The sequence below is a fragment of the Cucumis melo genome, chromosome 4 (assembly GCF_025177605.1).
Source record: "Cucumis melo cultivar AY chromosome 4, USDA_Cmelo_AY_1.0, whole genome shotgun sequence".
In the NCBI taxonomy this organism is placed as follows: domain Eukaryota; kingdom Viridiplantae; phylum Streptophyta; class Magnoliopsida; order Cucurbitales; family Cucurbitaceae; genus Cucumis; species Cucumis melo.
The window spans coordinates 32,543,733-32,564,950 of NC_066860.1; the positions used below are offsets into that span (position 1 = coordinate 32,543,733).

The following is a 21,218-nucleotide window of genomic DNA, read 5'->3' on the forward strand; positions in this document are numbered from 1 at the left end:
CTAATTTTAGATATGGAAAATATGCCAATATTATTAAAATAAGTTTGTGGTGACGGTATCAAACTACTTAATACAAGATTGATACTAATATACCACTAGAGGTATATTTTTTTTGATATTTATATTTATAGATTTTTATACATATTAGAGTATAGTTCATTTGGGATCAAATCAAATATTTACCGTCAACTAAGAAATAACTTACTGAATCTCTAATCTCTTACCTATACCGATTATCATATTAGCATAATTATAGAGTCTCATAAAAGATGGATAATGGAAAGAAAAAAAGTCACAAAGCTTTGCTTAAAAGAATATGGATAATAAAAAAATTATGAGGTTGGATTTAAAAAATAATGTGAAATGATGTTTGAATGGTTAATTTCTATTACTTTTTTTAGTTCCAACATGTTAATTTCTAATAGTTATGCAAACAATGTTTACTTACACATAAATCAAAACTAAGACCAAAGAATGTTATCTTTTGTTCATATATATAATTAAATTAATAGTGCTATTTTCTTAAATTTGTACTTTAAGTAGGTAACAAAAATCTAAAATTTTGTTATATTTTACGAACATTTTTTTTTGTGTATTAATTTTATTATTTATGATAAAAATTATAGATTAAGGTTAGTTGTAACTTAAAGGATAAATTTCAATAAATATTAAAGTATTAATAAGGGGTATTTACAACTATATGATGATTCAGAAAAGAAAAATAAAAATCAATTAATTAAAATTGAAGTAATATATAAAATTTCCACAAGAAGTTAAGCCAGGTTAGTTCTCAAAATAATTAACAAAGTTTGAGCTTTCATTCAATTATTTTTATTTATCATATGATTTTGAAAATGGTTGGTTGGGTTATTTGTTAGGTCAATCTTTGGCACTATTTGCCACTTGTTTTAAATATGGATTGAAAATTACACATTTCCAGTTGTCCAAACTTTTTTTTATCATCTTATTTTCTATCTCTATTATTTGGAATTTTTCCATCTTTAGCAACGATCATCAGTCTTAAATGACAACTTAAAATAGTGGTCAAATTATAATTTGAAATAGTACACTTTTTTATCAACAAATTTTTGCATTAAAAATAAAATCATCCCATATAAATAATAATAATAATAATAATAATATCCATATTGTATACCCACTTGTTAATATTGTGTGACATAACACTTCTACTAACTATGTACTTGTTACTACGATCGAGAGTATATGGTGACAAGATTATAATAATAAGGATGATGATAAAGTTATATTATATTTGGTTGATAGGACAATTATTATTTGATTGGTAAAGTATTAAATTGTATAATATGATTAGGTAGGACTTGGGGTTTGGCCTTTTGGGAAAGAGGGTGGAAGGATCACGTGGGGTGGAGGGTGTTGACGGTTGACCATACTTTTTCTCTTTGCATTGGGAAAGTCTTCCTTTTTCTTTTTATTTTCTTAATTTTTTTATTCAAAACCTTCAAATCCTTTTTCTTTTTACTTTCAATTTACTTTTTTAAAATAATAATAATAATAATAATAATAATAATAGATTTGTTTGATCTTTTGGGGAAAATTTTTGGAATTTTTTAGTCATTTTTTTTATTATTGTTAGTTTGATCAAAGTGTGAGGAGATATGATTTATGAACTTTTGATATCAAAATTACTAATACGGTGCGGAGTTATGTTTATATTAGATTTAATGTGAATACGATTGGTAAAACAAAAACTAAAATAGGGAGAAAATAAATAAATAAACTTAAGATTAAAAAAATCAATGAAAGATTATATCAAGATATTTTGAGAATTACAATTGTACTACAAATAGAGAATTTTTTAGCCTATAAACAAAATTGATGAATTTTGCTATATTTTGTTAATAGTTTCAATATTTTTTTTACCTTGAATATAATAAAATTTTATAAATGATTAAAAATCATTTTTAAAAACTTTTAAATTATAACTATAAAATTCCACAGGTTATGCAAGTGTTTAGTTACTAGTGTTTAAAAGTTGATGTCTATCGTTAATTCAAAAGTTTTGGAAGATTACAGATTCAATTATCAATCTTTGACATCATAAATAATGCAATATCTACAAAACTGAACTTGAATGCTTATATCGATTTTTGTCTTATTTTTTACGACGTGGGGTTGAAGGGGAAATGTATTTAATGTTTTAGAAAGTATATTGAGAGTACATAAGTTGGTCTCCTTAGTGATATCAACAATGATGAACATGTCTCTCCATGCTCCCACCAAATAAAGGTTTACTTTTATTTCAACCTACAATTTTCTCACATGATGTATGTATTTCATGGACAAATCACATGCCAACATCAATATTAGAAGTTGTTGTAGAATTGAATTGTAACTCTTTTTCTAAAAAAGTTAAACAGTTATATAGCCATCCAATAATAATAATAATAATACAACAAAAATGATTAAATTCTATTTTGATATCCAAATTTTAAATTTATTTTATTTTAGTCTATATACTTATGTAATCTCGATAAATCGTAAGAATAGTCTCTAATATCTAATTGTCAACTTTTTAAATTATTAGTTTTCGCTCTATAACTTTTTTTTTTATCATATTCACATTAATACATTATGTTTTTTTTATGCATTTACTATTATTTAGTAAATCTCGATATTTTTTCAAATGATTATTGAAAGTAGATAAACTAAATCTAGACATTTGAAAATGAGAAAAGCAAAGTCTTGTTTGAAATTCGTTTGACTTTAAAAAATGATGTAAGTCTTATTTGATATATCTTACGTACTATAATTTTTTATTTTTCTAATTAAATACTCTAATTTTTAAACAAATTTTTACAAACAATTTTGCTTTAGTTTTGAAACGTAGTTTGAAGTTTTGAAACTAAAAGAACACACTTTTAAATAGTGGATAACATAAAATAAAGAATCAATAGATATAAAACTATAATACTTTTTATTGTTAAAAAAGGTGAGGTAGGAGCGAGTACGATGGTTTTTTTTAACCTTTCTTCGTCAATTTGCATTCTAACCTATAGTTTATATTAATTGAGTTAAATTTATTTGGATCTATTTACATTCGTATAAATCCACCTTATTTACTTCTCATCTGTTCAATTATTCAAAAAGTGTTATAGATGGCATCAGATTGAAAAAGTTGGGATCTCTAAAAGGACAATTTATTGAGCTGGAAAAAAAAATTATACCAGAATATTAGAGTCGTGGTTCCACTTAAAATAAATAATTGTAAATGAATTATTGAGAGTGTAATCAATTTTATTATATTTGTAAATAGTTTCAATTCTTTTATGTTATACTTAAAAATATTCGCTTTATAATTCATCAATCTCGTAAGAACAAGCTTTTTCCTAACACTATTTGGAGCAAAAACTTATCATGGAGTAAAAATCACCACACTTATTAAAGTTGAAAGTAAAAATGGTTAGATTCCTATTGATTTAAAGTTCAAAGGGTATAACCTTACAAATTTTAGAAATATTGTAGTTGCTCGTTTTCTGAGAAAAAATTATTATTAAGTCGGTCCATTTTTTACGCGACAAAATGAAAAAATTTAAACATTAGTATAAACGTTATTTAGTTTGAATTTGAGTTAAACTGTCTAAATGCTTTAATTTTGAGTTCATTTTAAATATAATTAAATAAAAATAATTATGAATCACTAAATACCAATCAACTATCTTAATTAATTAATAAAAAAAAAAGGAGAGATTAGAATTTATATCAATATAATTATTTAGATAGAGGTTTCAATTAAATTAAAATAAGAGACATACATGGATTTTGTCCTTTTTAAAGAATTTTGTTTTTCTCCATGTGACCTTTCAAGAATAAACCTTTTTATTATTATTATTCTAAATTTTTGTGATCTTCATTTGTTGAATATTCAACTTCATTGTGATCCTAAATTAATTAATTAAATAAATAAATCAATTGCACATATACCCAAATCATGATGTTGTTTGGACTACTATTTTTAACCACTACATATTTTTTTAAAAAAAGAAATCCATATTTTCTTCTCTTTTTTTTTTTTTTCTTGGCCCCATTTTTTACTTTTCTTTTTTGGTTGTCTCTTTTGTGTATGATTTTATTTGTAAAAACAAAAAAAAGATTTTTGACTTTTTATATTCAAAATATGGATGCTATAAAACCGACTCATGCTTTTATCTCAATTTCATTTCCACGTGAAAACATCTACTACTTTTAACCTAAATTATTCTAATCCAATTATCCCAAAATCTTTAATTCAAAACTACACCGTTTACCAACTCAATAAGATAATTAAAATTTTAATTATTTACTTTACCCGATCTCCAAAGTTGACTTAAAGAAAAAAAATAAAGTTATGATTTTTTAGTATAATAATTAAAACTTTCGATCGCAAAGAAAAAGAGTATGTATCAATTCTTTTTTGTACGATAGCGTAGATATACAATTTTCAAAACCATATAAAGGATAATTGGATAAGTTTTATATGCTTTTAAAATGAATATAGTAAATAATTAAAGTAGAGAGATGATGAAAGATAGAGAAAGGGACCAAAAGTGGTTTAGAAATTAGTGTTTTTTCCTATTTAATAATTTATATCATATTAGAGATAGGAAGTTGGAATTTCATTGTCATTTCTTAACCAAAGAGAGACGGTGACGGAAGAAAAAAAAGAGAGAGAATTAAAGGTATACGAATCGTAGACATCGAAAATAGCTACGGTTAATAGTAAAACTGATATTTACATAATCGTTTTATTATGTTATAACTTTAATTTTACTCTCGATTGTTGTACTTAAAAAAATTAATAGACATACCTATATTCACTCTATTAAATATTAACTTCAATTTAAATCATGATTTTGATATATTACTATTGGTTGGTCGAATTAAATAATCCCTATATGTAATAAAAATTAGATATATGAAAACCTAATCAAACCATATCATACCCAACAAAAAGTTTGTTTTATTTATTTTTTATTATTATTTTGTCTGCCATGAGATTGTTCATAACTTTTTAATTAATTATGGGTTGACTTCTACCTTCATTAATTTATAAAAAATTTAAGTCCAAATAAAATTATAAAAAAAAAATTTATGAAATTATATAATCAAATTATTAATATTTTATAACTATATAACTCAATACATACATCATAAGGATAAAAATATTAAAAAATACAATATTTCATTTTATAATTTCTCTGTATACACACGTAAGCAAATATTTAAACTATAATCTAATTTATGAAATGTCTACTAAACACGTATTTGAAAAAAACGAAACAATACAACTTTTTGAATCAACATCACTAGAGTTTGAACATATAGAAACTAAAGTTATGAGATCCCCCTTAGCGCTCTCTTTCTCTAAATGTTTGTTGTCTATCATAGTTTATATTGTCAAAGGCATATTTTGATAGGCATTCTCTCTATCATCTAAGATTTCGAAATCGATCAATAAATTAATTAATTAATTAAAAGAAAAAAAAGAAGGGCTACAAGTGGCAATAGTGAGTCCTTTGATTTGTATATCACTAACATAAGTACTTGTCACAATGAAAAAGACTTCAAAGTCTCTTTATCTTTATTTCCATGTTATGTAGGCCAAATGACAAGGATTTTTGTCCCTTTCTTTTTGTCTTTTTGGGATATAGCTATGAGCCCCAATTAACATAAATACAACACCTTTTCTTTTCAATAATTATCGTAATCATATACAAAACTACTGCTCCTTTTTTTAATGTCCAGGGGAAAAAAATGAAAAATATTGTTGCTACCTCTCTTTCTTATCCATCATCACATGAGTTCCTTACTGAGATGAAGATGATCTCCAAAATAAATCTACTTTCATAACAGAATCTTTTGTTTCAACATTTATTAGGGTGTCCATTTTTTGTCTCTACGTAAGGCTAAGAATCTTTGTATAGGTGAGGAATGAAGAATGAGTGAAAATAGATATTCTCATGAAGTTGAGTAGTTTGAGATGAGAATATGGAATATATTCTGCAAACCGATTCGAAGTTGTGTTGATGTTTAATGAGTTTGATGATGTGATATATAGGGTTGAGCTATATAAGACATATATAGGACTGACAACTACATATGCATATGGTTGAATCTTTAAACATATCATAAATATTATGTATTGTATTAGATGATTGGATATAGAATATTGGTTGGAGGTTTGAGAGTTGAGGATAAGGGGGGGAGGAGGAATGGGGACAACTCATCGCAGTTGTATTGAATCCATATGAATAATATACTTAAAATATAAACAACAAAAACATAGAAAATAATATGAATAATATACTTAAATTATTCTTCTTTTAATGAAATTCTCCTCCTACTTCAATAGCATGCTGAAAATGGAATACAGGATCAACATTTTTAAATTTACAGAAACGACAAATTAACGAGTCTTACCTAATTGATTTACAGAAATGACAAATTAACAAATCTTATCTAATTGATTTATAGAAATGGCAAATTAACAAGTCTTACCTAATTGAAGTTAGCTAAGCTCAAGTTGGCATCAACTATACAAATTGTTATATGATAATGATTGTAAAATTGTCGATGATACTCATTGTTATTTGTTTATAACAAACGATGCACAAGAACCAGAACTAAACCAAAAACTACCTCTCTTTTAATAAAATAAAAAACGTAGTTTTAGTTGTAAACCAAATAGAAAAAGGCAAAAATTAAAGAATTAATCTTGAGATTTTTTCCTAGAGAAGGAGAGGTTAAATTTGGAATTCTAAAAAATAGATTAAAGTGATTTAGATCTTTGTTTATTTTGTTGTCTCATTTCCGATATTGAAAAAATGGGTGATATAGACTATATAGTATCTAAATTTTCTTTGCTGAAAAGTGTGGGAATTACTTTATATACTTTTAACTTTGCGAACATATTCGAGACAGAAAGATATGATTAAAGTACATACCAAAAGATAGACAATGACCAATTGGTCTAAAGTTTTACTAATGAGACTTTAGTGAACCATACCTTGAGGATAAACCCAATGAAAAAAAGGATCAAAGTATATGGCAAATCCCAACAGAAAATCAAAGAATAATAAAAGAAAATGTTTTTCTTTTCTCCTAGTAATAAGAACACTAAAATCATGAAATAATATGCATGTAATTTGGCAACTTGAAAGTCATAATGTGGTAACGCAAAGGCAAACCATACTCAGAATCGATCAAAGCACAATAAAATGTAAAAACTGTTGCATTAAAAGGAAACAAAAAACCAAACTTAATATTTATGAACATTACAAGCATTTAGCAAACTCAAATTCATTTTTGACAAATACAAACAAGTTTTCAAACCTTGGAGGCGAAGCAGAGGCCGTCTTTGGCAAGCTGATCCAAGGACTCGACCGGGGGTTGGACTCGTGCAAGCTTGGCAATGGCCTTGTATTCATCTGGAGTTCCACCCTCCAAGAAAGCTCCAACTACCTTTCCATCTTTGATCCAGTAGGTTCCGAACTTAGGTTTTGCAGATTCCGGGTTGTTGTCTCCGAATAGGACGGTCTCACCGACGTTGTCACCATAGAATTGCCATGCCAGATTAAAGGAGCGAGAGTAAAAGTATGGAAGGTAGTCGTATTCCTCAATTGATTTTCCCTCTTCCTTTGCCTTGATGGCCTGTATGAAAATGGAGTGAAAAAGAAGGTTAAGATAAGATAACGAGTTACGAATGTTCCACGAATATGATAGATTAGGATCTTCCGAATCATCAAATAAAAATGTCGAGGGATTCAACATACCTTCACAGCCTGCTCAGCAGATTTGCGAGCGTGATCGACATGTTCAACTCTTCTCAATTCGTTGTATAGCTTCAAAGGAAAAGTAGCCACGTCTCCTACAGCGTACACATCAGGAATGCTTGTTTTGAAGAATCCGTCGGTCTGAAATCAATAACTATTACATGAGTGGTGAAAACTTCACAATCAAATCTATATAAATTAGAGGTATTTCGAAAACAAAATAAAATGAAACAGATGGAAAGACAAGGAATTTTGAAATGCTAGAAGAAATTGGCAACTACTCATGTTATGCAATATAGGTTAATTTGATATTTCATTGTCTATGCATGGTATTATTTTATCTTTACCATTGTCCATATGAGAAATTTTCTGATGGTTATATTAGTTCTAAAAACAAATGGGAGCGTCGTCTATAGTCCATATCCAATATTTTTCATCATTGAAACCAAAATAGAACTTCATAACGCAACGATTACAAATTAAACTTTTTAACAGCTTGGAACCAAAAGCTTTTTACCTAAATAAGTTATATAGCTTAAACAATATTATAAAAATGTTGATTCTCGAAAAATATATCGAGGAAAAGCTAAATTAACAATACTAACCTTAATGCCTCCCTTATCTTCTTCGACCTGCCCTTTAAACAAAGATACCAAGGGTCTGCCTCCGACACCCACAACAACAATGTCGGCATCAAGAGTCCTGCCATCTTTGAGTTTGACTTGCTTCACCTGAAAGATTCGCTTCATGATTCATTGGTTTTCTAAAAAGCATCATCGACAAGCAAGAGGGATAAAATAACAAGGCTACGAACCTCTCCATTTGAATCTGTGGTAAAACCAGTTGCTACTGTTCCCTTAATTATATTGATTCCTTTGTTTTTGTAGAAACCTTCATAGAAAGCAGCTATGCCAGATGTGAAAAGCCTAGGCACTGCAGCAACACAAGCCACAGGAGAAGACTAAGGGCTTGGAAGAAGGAAAAAAAATATCTATAGAGTAAAGGGGGTAGGAAATGGGGTCAAAGAACCATCCGTTCTGTATTGAGTAGTGAGTACTTACTGCACCACGGTTCGGGGTAGACCATGGTAACATCAAGATCGTTGATCTTTAAAGCTGCACCAAGTTCAAGACCAATGTAACCTCCTCCAACAATCACCGCCTTCCCGTTCTTCTTTGATTTAATTGCTTCTACAAGCTGGTCAGCATCGGCAATCTCTCTCAAATAAAAGATGTTTTTAGCATCAGCTCCTTCTACACCGAAATCTGACAATTTTATGACCTGCAAGACAACAAAAAGGTCATAAGTTAAATCTAAAATGAGAACAGATAAACTGAAGTTCCAGTGGTTAATGTAAGTGGATGAGCTTATACAGTGGAACCGGTTGCAATGATCAAATTTTGATACTCGAAGGTTGCACCACAAGCAGTAGTGAGAGCCTTCGCAGCGAGATCTGCCTTCACTATCTCCGTGCTAAGAATCAATTCAATCCCTGAAGTATATAAGAAGTTTAACAATCAGAAGACATTTAACAAGAGTAATGTCAACATATAAATCTAGTTAAAGAGTTGCAATTTTTTTTCTTAAAAAGGAACAGTTTTCATTATCAAAGTAGAAAAAGGAAAATACAAAAGCACACACCGAAGGATTACAAAAACACTTCCTAACTGGTGAGTAATTGAGCTATACTATAATTACAACAGAAATAGGAAGATTCAGACCAATTAGAACCAAAATTTTACAATTAGAAAAGCAACCATCGGCTAACTTAGCAGCAGGTAACAACGCAACCATTACCGTTTTCTTTGTACCACCCTGGTAAAAGTCTCTCTCCTCCACTTCCAACACAGACATGGAATCCTGGAAGTCTAGCAGGAGCTGAAGAAACAAAGTTGTCAAGTTGCAATGTGAAATCCGAAGAATAGATAAGATCAAGGAAATTTTTTAAATTTCTTCTTGCAAATTATTTTTACATGATAAACGACTTACACTCAGGGAAGAGATACGCCTTACTAAGAGCAGGGCGTTCGTAAGGAGCAACCTGCACAATAACGGAGAATATTTAGGAAGAATGTAAACCAAGATCCCACTTTCTAATTCAACATCTTGAAAATGGTTCAAAGTAAAAACTATCAAATAGTAACGTATGTGAAGTTACAAATGCTAAGCACAAAATGTTCTGAACATCCTGCTGGCTCTTCAAGAAGATAAAATCAAAGAACACAATTATTCAAATAGTAACATCTTGAACATCCTGCCTCTTGAAAATCTAATTGATGTTTGGATTGGACACAATTATTCTCTGGAAAATCTAATAGAAGACAAACAATTTAGATGGCAGTTTTTCATCGACATTTTTGAGCTAATGAATGCAAATCAGTAAGGTGGCCCTTTTGGTAAGCCAAGTCATTTACTTCGACGTGGGACTTTCCATGCTCCTTCAGTCTGTCTTCCCTTAATTTCCTTCATATTGGATTCATCCACACTGCGTCCATTTACCTTTTATCTTGTGTCGTTTTCTTCATCAATAGTAGTTTAATTTGCAAAGACGCAGTGGTTGTTGTCCGTATTATCCAGTGCTACGAGCATCCCTATGACATTTTGAGCAACAGACTCTAAAATTCACTTCAACCTAGGTAATGGTTGCAATTCATTTCAAATATTACCCACTTCCATCTCTCAACTATCGATCCTCTATTCTAATCATTTCTAGTCATGGTCTAACTTGATCGTGTACGACCATATTATATGAGACTAATCACAGAATTCTCAGCGCTATGTTCAAGCTTACATGTGGGGTTTATGTCGATTCGTCTTCTAAATACAAGGATAACTTTAACTATACGACGATGAAGAAACACAAATCAATGGCTTCGAGTTAAGTTCAGTGGTCTCTGCCTTCAAAAGTAAGAAGGAATTGTATGCATACATGAAAAAACCAAAAGGCTAATGAAAAAGTTCTCATGTTTGCAGCAAATGAAAACATACCGCCTCCTTGGAAATAATTGCTAGCTCGCCAGCTTTAAGCCCCAATTTCACAAACTCCCTCGCTGCATATCCCTGAAGACCAAGAAAAGTGGTATTGATAAAGATTGAAACAACAAATTGTTCGTCAGAGAGATAGGTGCGATCTTGAAAGCCCTTCAGCATAAATTTCGGAGAAAGATGACGCGTTGAAAGACCCCAAGTCTCAACAAACAAAATAATTGCGTCTCGTGGCATGACAGCAAAAGAATCACAAACAAATTACAAAATGGTAACATTATCTCAAAATTTAAAAGTGTATTTGTATAAATATGGGTTTGTTTTCCTTACATTTTTTGACAAGTTGATTTAAAAAGATATCCCAAGCTTCATTTCAGCTTGTTAAACTTGGAGGACAATAATTCCATTCGATTCCAAGTCAAAAACTAACTCACTCAATTAAATTATAGACGAACAACATAAATTTCCCAAAACTTTCAACCACTACACATTTCTCCAGAAATCTAGCTTCTCGGATAACAAACAAATCAATGAAAAAGATTCACGACATTTCCTCACTGAGCCAAAACAAAACGAGTACGTAACACGTTCAAAATCAAAATAACGAGTATAAGAAACAAGCTTCCATCCTTAGAGTAACTTTCGACAAAACAAAAAAAGGAAACATAGAAAAGAACAGGAATCAATCACAATCGCACCACAGCTACAGATCACACTAGCAAAAGCATCAACAACTCACTTCCAATTCAATGAAACGCCTAAACGCCTCAAATTTCATATCCATGACTCATAAACTCAACATTAACATAAGAATCAAAAGACCAAAAAGCGATCTGAATCAGACAAAAGAACCGCGAAAAACAAAAACGACATGAAACAAAAAGTAAAGGATTACAAGCAGAAATCAGATCAGACGATCAACGATGGATGGAAGAGAAGAAACTTACAGCAGAGACACCACCACCGACGATCACATACTTGAAACTCTTGTCCGCCATAATTGGTGAGTAAAAAAAGATCCCTTGCTTGTGCTTTTCAAAAGAAAGACGCGAAAAATGAAAACGAAATGAATCACTTGGGCGCGATTGGTTACATATTTAAAGCCAAAAATAAATAAATTATGCCTTTTCTGTTTTACAACAGAGATAAATTATCTCTAATTACTTTTCGAAAATTTCCAATTTCCTTATTAATTCAAAATTTATATTAATTAATACAATAATTTTGCTTCAACAATTTCTTAATTAAACATAACCTACTACGAGAATTATTCTTAGGTGGAGGGTGACTGAATTTTAGGACACTAAAATTAAATTTAAAATTGTTTCAATTATCTGATTAAAGTGATTCATATTAATTATGATTAGGAGTACAATTGATATAAAATATTTTAAATTAATTATGGGGTAGGTATTTTAAATTTTAGCTGTAGATGAAAGAAATAATGCAAAAAAAAAAAAGTGTAGGTGGAGTATTCCACGTGGCAAATTCTAAGCAGTCCATTTTCAAAACGGGACCCGCATCCGGCGGCTCCCAATTTGAATATAAATCGTCGTCCGAAAAATGGCACCTTCTGGAAATAACGACCAGCTTTGCCACGTCATCAACTACGTCAGAAAGTCAAATGTGTGAAACAAAGGCAAGTGGTCAATGCCATTAAAAAAAAAGGAAAAAAAAGAAAGAAAATAGTTAATTTATAGTTTTACTTGTGAATGAATGTGTTATGTTTGCTAATATTTAAAGTTAGTTACCCAAAAAATTAACCAGTACAAAGATATAATTAATTAAAAAACTTCGTAATCTATTTCACTCTTGCTACATATTATAATAATAAATACGACATCTCAAACACTTTCAAAATATATTATATTATTCAAAACTTTTAAATATTTAAATAATCCATGAATTATCAATGTATAGTAAAAATCTAAACTTTAGACTTAAAAATAAGTTTTTAATACAAAATTTTAAGTAAGGGGAATATTTCCCATTCAATAGATAGAATATATTTTTCTCTTTAGATTGATCTAAATCCCCTAAAACGAAAATGTTTTTTTTTTCTTTTTAATGGCTGGTCAAATGTTTAATAATTAAGAATTTGATATCCAATCCTGTATTGCCACGTGTAACATGATGGAATAAAATTTTGTTGACTTCTATTTCATGTGTTTACACACATAACAACGTCCAGGTTCACGTTGTTGGGGATTTTGATTTAAGTTATTATATGTCTTAGTAAAACAAAACTTCATTTTAGTTTATTGTTAATTTAAAAAAGAAAAAAAAAACTTTATTATTTGTTAATGAATTTTCTTGTAAAAATGTGGGAACATATTCGATATTTTTCTTTAATAAAAAGAAAAGGTTTATTATTTAACCAAATTCAACGAGGACGAACAGATTCTTATACGGTTTGTTGTTATTGTCTTGCATTGCAAAGCATGGTAATGGTATTGTGTTGGTGTTATCTAACCAAAAGTCGAGAACAGTCTAACTGCCCCTATTTGACCTCCCAATTTTGACTTTGACTCGAGCTTAGACCGGGTCAACTTTTGTTTGGTGGAAATTAATGGGCCTTTGTTGGGCTTATAGCTGGCCCAACTGGGTACTGGATCCGAGGGCCCAAAGCATCTCTTGGAAACACATTTACGCTCCGTTGGCATTGCATTTCCATAATCAACGTTAATGGGAATTGGATGAATGTTGGAAATTTTGGATGGAAAACTAAAGAGATGGTGAAGTGTGAAACGGTTGGAAGGTAATTAGTTTCATATTACAAAATAAGTTTAAAACGCTCGATCTATATCTAAATATGAGTTTGATTACGTTACATAACAATCTCGTTTCATTACAGACCGTCAAATACTTCGTGTTACTCCGAAAAAAATATTAAAGATCTATTTTTTCTTTATTTATTAAAACAAATTATTTATTAGTATATCACAACCACTTTTAACTCAACTTGAATTTTAAAGTTTGAGTTGAACTTTGTTCGAGTCTTTCGGATAGGGATAGCAATCAACTCTTGTTTTGTTCCGTACCCATGCAACTAATCTAGTGTTATTGTTTTTAAAAATTCTAATGATATTTTCGTTTGTTTTGTTTATGAAAAAAGAAAAAGTTTGAGTTGAACATAAAAGTTGGGCATGAAATTTAACAAAGTCCCAACTTTTTGTGAAAACGATTTGCTTGGAATGTTTAGGAATATTAAAAATATACACATCTTAAAATAAATGTTTCTTTTTTTTTTTAAGAAGCCAAGTCAATCTAAATAGTGTATTCCTCTCGTTAGCTAAATAAAAAGAAAAGAGTAAAGATAGGGATCTAATCCATAATATTTAATATATACCTTTAAAACATAAACATCAACACATCAAACTTGAGGGATAAAAAATAAGATATTGAAAACAACACTCTTTCAAATAAACAAACAAATTGGGGTACGTTATACTATTCATTATATTTAAGATATTTGAACTTAAATTATGATTTGTTTCCTCGAACTTAACTTAAAAAACAACACTCTAGTTTTGAAACTTTAGTTTAATATTTGAAATTTAAAACGAGTTTTTAAATGATTATACGTAAAGAAGATAATTTTATTTTGTCAAACTTCATAATAAAGATTTTTCTACATTAAATAGTGAAAAACTGTCAATCACATTGCAACGGTTTTACCAAATAATATCACACTACGATGACATGCCCATAATAGCAAACATATACTAATCGGATCATGATATACATTTTTTTTTTTTTAATAAATCAAATTCAAACTCAAGAATTAATCAAATAAAAACAAAAGTATTTTGTGATCACATAAATTATTAGAATATTAATTGTGAAACGTGACACTTTTGGTAGCCATTGTTCAAATCTGCCAACAAATTTTGAAGTAAAATTTGTCACTCTCTTATTGGCCCACGTTTCATTTTCATTTAATCTTTTAAAGCAGTTTTAGATTTAACAGTTAGCTGTCTTTTTCCTTTTTTGAAAATTTTATCAACGAAAATTTATTGCACTTTTGCGACTGTTTTATTTTAGTTAGGAATTCAAATTGTTAACCACTCATTTCAATCCATAAAGTATATTTAAATTTAGCACTAAAAAAAGTACTTTAACAATAATTCTTTTCAAAACTATTTGCATATCATATGAACCTATTATGTCATTACCAAAAAAATTTCTGAGTATATAATATTAATTTTATTTTCATAGGATTACATCTTATAATATCCCAAAAACTATCGATTTTTACTTTTAATCTTAAATTTAAGAGAAGCACGTGGCTAACTAAGACAATTACAACATAAAACCAAAGTTATATTTTTATTTATTAAGTCGTAAGAAATAGCATCATTTAAGAATGACCATCGAACCCTATGTATCTAAATGTGCTCCCATGACAGTGAACTACACAAACGTTTTGTTTACAAACTCACGCTTCAAACTAAATCTATAATTAAAATTACGCAAGAAAAAAGGAGTCGTAAAATATCATCAAATGAGATTCACATGCCTAACCTCATGTATCCAAGTGTGACACCAATTGACCGAACAAATATCTTGTTTACCATGATGCATTTCTTGGTATATATTACCTATTATCATTTATACTTTTTATTAAAAGTTACAAAAACTGCCCCCGGCTCGTATGTTTGCATGCATTTGCCACTAATCTCAACCTAATTATCTGACTAGCTAGAACATGACCAAACATAAACAAAATTCACCGAATCTTGATCTTTCGCGGTAGGACATAAGAATTAAAGATCGAAATTGAACTTACAAAACTATAGTCCCTTTCTCCCTTGAGCAACACAAAGACTTTTATGGATAGTATTCAGCAAGTTGACTTTAGTTATTAATTAGATAGTGGTCCTTCTCAATTATCATTTTCATCAGTAAAAAGGAGATTAACTATCTATATATAAATTCGATCATATCGTGAGGTTAGAAGAGACTTGAACTTAATAATAATCTCATAGTTTAAAGTAATAAGATAGGTGATTCTCTCTCTATCAATTGTCGAAGACCGATATATCTTTAATGTACATGTAAGTGTGTCGATCTTTTTTCTTTTATTGTTCGTTTGTTTTATTATTATAAATCAATCTAAATATAATTTTATGTATTAAAACACACATTTTTATATTCAAAATTTGAAGCTCGACTTACTAATAAATACAATAAAATTATACTAAAAAAAACAAAAAGTGATATCTTACTTTTTTATTTGTATTTTGTAATTTGTTTAAGGTTATTTCTAAAATTTTAGACAAAAATATTTATGTTAAGATACCGTCTTTAAAGAAGGTGTTTGACTCTACCTACGAAAACTATAATACGATTTACGTAATTAATAAGAATGTGATTTTCTCACCGTATATTTTTGTTTATACGAATCAAATTATAATTTAAAAATAAAAAGAAAAAGTATAAGAAAAAGAAATTCAATATAAAAATTTAATTTTGAAAATAAAATGAATTGAACAGAAGTTAAAGAGTTTGGCATACCTCAAACCAACCCATTGAAAAGGGAAACACAATTATTTACTTAGCTTTAACTATGAGATTATATTAAACACATTAATGCATTAAATAGGGAAGCCCATGTGTTATAATGAACTAAAAACAAGAACTTCGAAAGTATTAATAACTATCTTTTATATATATATATTCATAAATTCAAGAATTTTTAACCCTTTGAAATAATGACATAGAATTTTCATATTCTATCATATTTATCTCTAGAATATTTATAAGTTATGTATGAGTGTGAGAATTTGAAAAGATAGTAAATATATAGTTAATGTTAATGTTAATGTATTTCTTTCATTGATCAAATTAGTTATCAATCCAAATAGCAAACGACAATATCGCAATTTTTTTAGTTTATTTAAGTAAGTGAAAATGAATTTTTTAAAATCTATTTATAAGGATTTTTTTTTTCTTTTTACCTTTAGATCTTGTCCTGTTTTTTTTTTTTTTTTAAATGAAAATTGCTATAAAAAAACAGTGAAAATAAAAGCATAAATGTTAAATTTAAATAATGGTCAAATGAAGTGCTTGAAAAGTAGAAAATTAAAGTGGGTATTGAATGCCATGTGATTTAATTAAATATAAAAGCTATGAAACTAAGCTGTTCATATGTCAATTACTCTACATCTATAGTACACTGTGCTACATTGTTATTACTACTCACCAACTATACCAATGTACCACGAAAACTTACAATAATTATGATTCCTCTTTCAAAAGGCAAATATAATATGCATATATATATATATATCTTATTGTTGAAGTAAAAAGATCATTTTATGTTATATCATGATTACACGTTAGTATGAAGCATGAGTGTAGTATAATGAACGAGAGATATCACTAAATATAAATACAGAAAATAATAGAACAATATTTACCATGATAAATTCTTATAATTAATATACTTTAACAAAATTTTCACCTTTTCTTAATATAATTTTCGGCCCTCATCTTGTGATATTTCCAATGTTTTATTTTTATAGAGTTATTTTCAGTATTTTTTTTTTCTTATTGAGATGTTTTCAAAGTATCAAAGATGTGTAAAGAATGAGTGTATAAGATATTCAAACTACATACTAATTATTATATTAACTTTAATACTAAACTAATTATTTGATACCATTTTTTTTAGAGAAAAAGGGTGAAAAAAAAAACAACAAAAAAACATTTTTAATTTTTTTTTTTAAATATGTAGTTTCTTCAACTAGACGTCGGCGTCGTCACACAACAGAGCCGGAGAGCTCCCTTTCTCTACTTAAATGGATTTTCAACCTCTTTCTTTTCCTCTTCATTAGAATCTCTTTCGCTTAGCTTTTCTCCTCCACGCCTATCTGTTTCCCTCCATCATTCAATTCCTTCATTTCTCACCTCCCGCCGGAAAAACATCCTTAAGGGAGAAACCGTTCGAATAATATACCGAATGCTCGCATCCTCTTTGTCTCTGTTTGCTTAACGATCAATGCGCAATGATTTCCTAATCCTTTCGAATCGAAATTTCTAGGGTTTCTTCGTGTTTTTTTTTTCTTTTAATCAGAAGCTAGAAATAGTAAGTCATGGCTACGAGTCGAATCGCGAGTAGCATACGGGAGGCATGGGAGACGCCGTCGGAGTCGTTCCCAAGGAGCAGAAGGATGGAGGAGGAAGAGGAAGAGTTGCGGTGGGCGGCGATTGAGAGGCTTCCGACGTACGAACGGATGAGGAAGGGAATAATACGACATGTTAGGGAGAATGGAAGAGTGGTTGAGGAAGTAATGGATGTGACGGCGATGGGATTTATGGAGAGGAAAGAGCTGATGGAAAGGATGGTGAAGGTTGTTGAAGAAGATAATGAGAAATTTCTGAGACGGATGAGAGAAAGAACGGATAGGTAAGATGGATTAAGAACGAAGAATGGGAAGAACCCTAAAATTGAAATTGAAATTTGTATTTGATTTTGCAGAGTTGGGATTGAAATTCCGAAAATTGAAGTTCGTTACGAGAATTTGTCGGTTGAAGGAGATGTTTATGTTGGGAGCAGAGCTTTGCCGTCCCTTCTCAATGTTATACTCAACACTTTTGAGGTATTTCCCCCCACACACAACACACATTTTTCTCTCTTTCTCAAGGAAAAAATAAGCTTAAGTTATTATTATTTTTCTAAATTCGGTTTTAAATAATAAAATTTCTGAAAATATTCTTTAACATAAAAAGAAAAAAAAAAGTTTTCAAAATGAATTTGGAGAATTTTTTGCCATCTACATACTTAATCTATCATTTTATATTTTATTTTTTAGATTCAAGTTCTTTATATACTTTTTTTTTTATCTAATTCTTAATTACATTTTACGATTTTTTAATATATATTTAATGAAATTGAAGTTAAAAGTGTAAATTTAAAATTTATAGATAATTGAAGCAATACTCAAATTTGAAAGATAAAACTGACAAATATTTTAATTAGAAACCAAGTTGGAATCCATCTCAAAGATTAAAAATGTAATATTTTAAAATACAGTATTAAAAAAATGCCAAAAATATATATTTTCCGATAAAATAAATGAGGTTCAAACTTTCGTTTGGATCAAATATATAAATGATAAAAATGCATTTGTAGCTTTCAAGCTTTGAAGGCAAACAAATTCAAGATTCATTTGATTTCCTGTGTATCAAGTTTTTATTAACAATTTCTTTTTTAATTAATTGCCTTAATTGAAAACTTGTAAATATATTAAAGGTAAAAATAAATATTTTAGAAGATTAATGGTTGAATTGCGAACTAGTAGATAGATCACTGGTGATCATAACATTTATTTTTCTCGAAATCGATGGTTGAATTTCTGTTGCCCTGAAGAAATTAGTCACCGTCGATATATTCAACATTTATTTTTGACTTTTAATGTAAGTACTTATTTAATGGGAAAGTCTAGAATCCCCTTTTCGTAGTTTGGGACCCACTCCCCATGCTTAAACATATTATGTGGTTGATTGCTACTAATGATTTTGGAAGAAATGACAAAATAATTTTTCCTCCTAAGCTTTACTGTTTGGTTTGGGATTAAGTGAGTTTAGACATATGTATGTTCAGAAATAGTTGAAATAATAAAAGAAAAGAAAAAGAAAAAAAATTGTCATATTTGAATAGTAAATGAAATCGTGAATATTTTAAATTTCAAACATAGTCAAATAAGTTAATATATTTTTAGATATAGCAAATTTAAGATATATAGTCGATAGATAATAATAAACCGTAACATTTCGTTATATTTAAAAATATTGGTTTATAATTTAAAATATATACAAAATGAAAATAAAGAAATGGGGGAAGAAAGAATGATAGTGTTTCAAAGTATTATTATTTTTGTTAAGAAAAGGACTGTGTGAATGAAAAATTAAATTAATTAATAAATAATAAAATAAAATTCAAAGTTTAAAGGTAAAATCTAAAGATATTGAAACTTGAAATTAAACTCAACCCTAGAAAGTAAAAATGTAAAAATTTGAATCTAGGGACCAATGAACAATAAGTTCAAAATTTAATGACAAAAAAGTATATGGTTGAAAATTTAAGAACAAAAGATATATTTATAAATATTTTGGTGAAACATTGAAGAGGAGTGGATGAAAAATTGAGAGTGCAAGGGCACATTATCTTAAGACCTCAATAACGAACCTAACCTCATAATGGCAATAACCCAAAGACCTTAGCCAATGGGAACCTCATCCCCTAAAGTAGCATTATACATGCAGTAAATTTCTCCATTTATTAGTAGTTTGATATCTTCCAAAAAAAAAAAAAAGGATTATTATTTATTAAATGATAGAAGAAAGGGGTTATTGTTATTATTATTATTTTGACTGGGTAATTATTTATTTGTATTAATGTGGAGATGATGGATGAATTATGTATTATCAATTTATATAATTGTGTTGTTTTCTTAGTATTAATTTAATTCAAATTGTATTATAACCATTTAAACTGTTACTTAAATTTAGTTCTTTTGTCCATTAATTAGCTTTTGTTGATTAATCTTAGCCTAGTTGTTTTTCTAAAAATGTAGCTAGTTAACGTTTTCTTAAGCTAAGTGCTTATGTTTATAATTTGTTTTGTCATTCATTTAAAATGTTAGTTTAGTGCTTATTTATTAGCTTTTTTTTTGCTTGTATTTTGTTATACATCAAACTGTCAAACATTTAGTTCCTTTACTTACCTAAAACTACATTAAAAATATATAAATATGCATGGCAAGTGCAATTCATAAATATAATGAAAATAAATGAATAAATGAATAAACCAAAGATGTGTCAATTAACCCTTTAATAATTGAAGGAAGACAAAAATTTTAGGCTAAGTAATTTAAAATATATTATGTAACAAATAAATGAATATTGTTGTATGATCGTAAAATCAGAAGCGACCCATACTCTTCAAATGTGATCAACATTCAATCTTTCTTCAGAGAGAGAGAGAGAGTATACAATAGAAAAGTATGATAGTTTTAAATGAGCAAAGAAAAATGAATTACGATATAAATAAAAGATGGTTGTTGTTTAAGATGTGATTTGATCTCTACAGTGAGTGTCAGTTGGTATGTTTGAACATGTGTGGTTTCTAACTAGCGTTGTTGTTGTTGTTGACAAGATGTTTCTCCAATTATTTTGTTTTCTTATCAAAAATATTTTGGTAGATTATTTTATTCAATTGTGTTTCCTCTTTTGCGGAGATCAAAACATTTCTTAGGGTTTTCTTGTTGGTTTCCGCTGCATATTTAAGGGCTTTTGTTGTGTTTACTAGGGTTATGGCGATGTTGTGGTAGAAGATCTTTATTGTTGCTACAATGTGAGTGGTTCGAAATAGCAATTGTGTGACCTTCTATGTGAAGGATATTTGTTCATATCTCATCGGTTCTCATTTAGTGGATA

The 21,218-nt window shown here is 28.8% G+C and overlaps 2 protein-coding genes across 6 annotated transcripts in view; one reads left to right on the forward strand and one right to left on the reverse strand.

Moving 5' to 3' along the window:
- Positions 1-7,231: 7,231 nt before the first annotated feature.
- LOC103486590 (monodehydroascorbate reductase, seedling isozyme-like) lies at positions 7,232-12,060 on the reverse strand. Its single transcript, XM_008444594.3, has 10 exons — positions 11,723-12,060; positions 10,779-10,850; positions 9,780-9,831; positions 9,588-9,668; positions 9,164-9,282; positions 8,852-9,071; positions 8,605-8,723; positions 8,396-8,521; positions 7,791-7,931; positions 7,232-7,668 (listed from the first exon to the last, which is right to left on the reverse strand). The coding sequence occupies exons 1-10, from the start codon at positions 11,771-11,773 to the stop codon at positions 7,345-7,347; spliced, it is 1,305 nt and encodes a 434-aa protein (XP_008442816.1). The 5' UTR covers positions 11,774-12,060; the 3' UTR covers positions 7,232-7,344.
- Positions 12,061-17,531: 5,471 nt separating this feature from the next.
- Positions 17,532-21,218, forward strand: part of LOC103486589 (ABC transporter G family member 34-like) — a 37,697-nt gene continuing 34,010 nt past the window's right edge. For 2 of the 5 annotated variants that reach the window (XM_051084133.1, XM_051084132.1), the window contains exons 1-2: positions 17,532-18,186; positions 18,259-18,379. In XM_051084133.1, the coding sequence (XP_050940090.1) occupies positions 17,873-18,186; positions 18,259-18,379 (435 nt within the window). In that variant the 5' untranslated portion in view covers positions 17,532-17,872. The remainder of the gene's footprint in view (positions 18,187-18,258; positions 18,380-21,218) is intronic. The other 3 variants (XM_008444591.3, XM_017044254.2, XM_051084135.1) reach the window with 2 other exon arrangements.

What these genes read in the sequence shown, in the direction of transcription:
- LOC103486590 (XM_008444594.3), bottom strand. Translation starts at nt 11,773, where the DNA reads ATGGCGGACAAGAGTTTCAAGTATGTGATCGTCGGTGGTGGTGTCTCT. An exon ending in GGCGTATCTCTTCCCTGAGT is followed by an intron (nt 9,669 to 9,779) that starts GTAAGTCGTTTA and finishes TTGTTTCTTCAG; the next exon opens with CTCCTGCTAGACTTCCAGGA. An exon ending in AGGGTGGTACAAAGAAAACG is followed by an intron (nt 9,283 to 9,587) that starts GTAATGGTTGCG and finishes TATATACTTCAG; the next exon opens with GGATTGAATTGATTCTTAGC.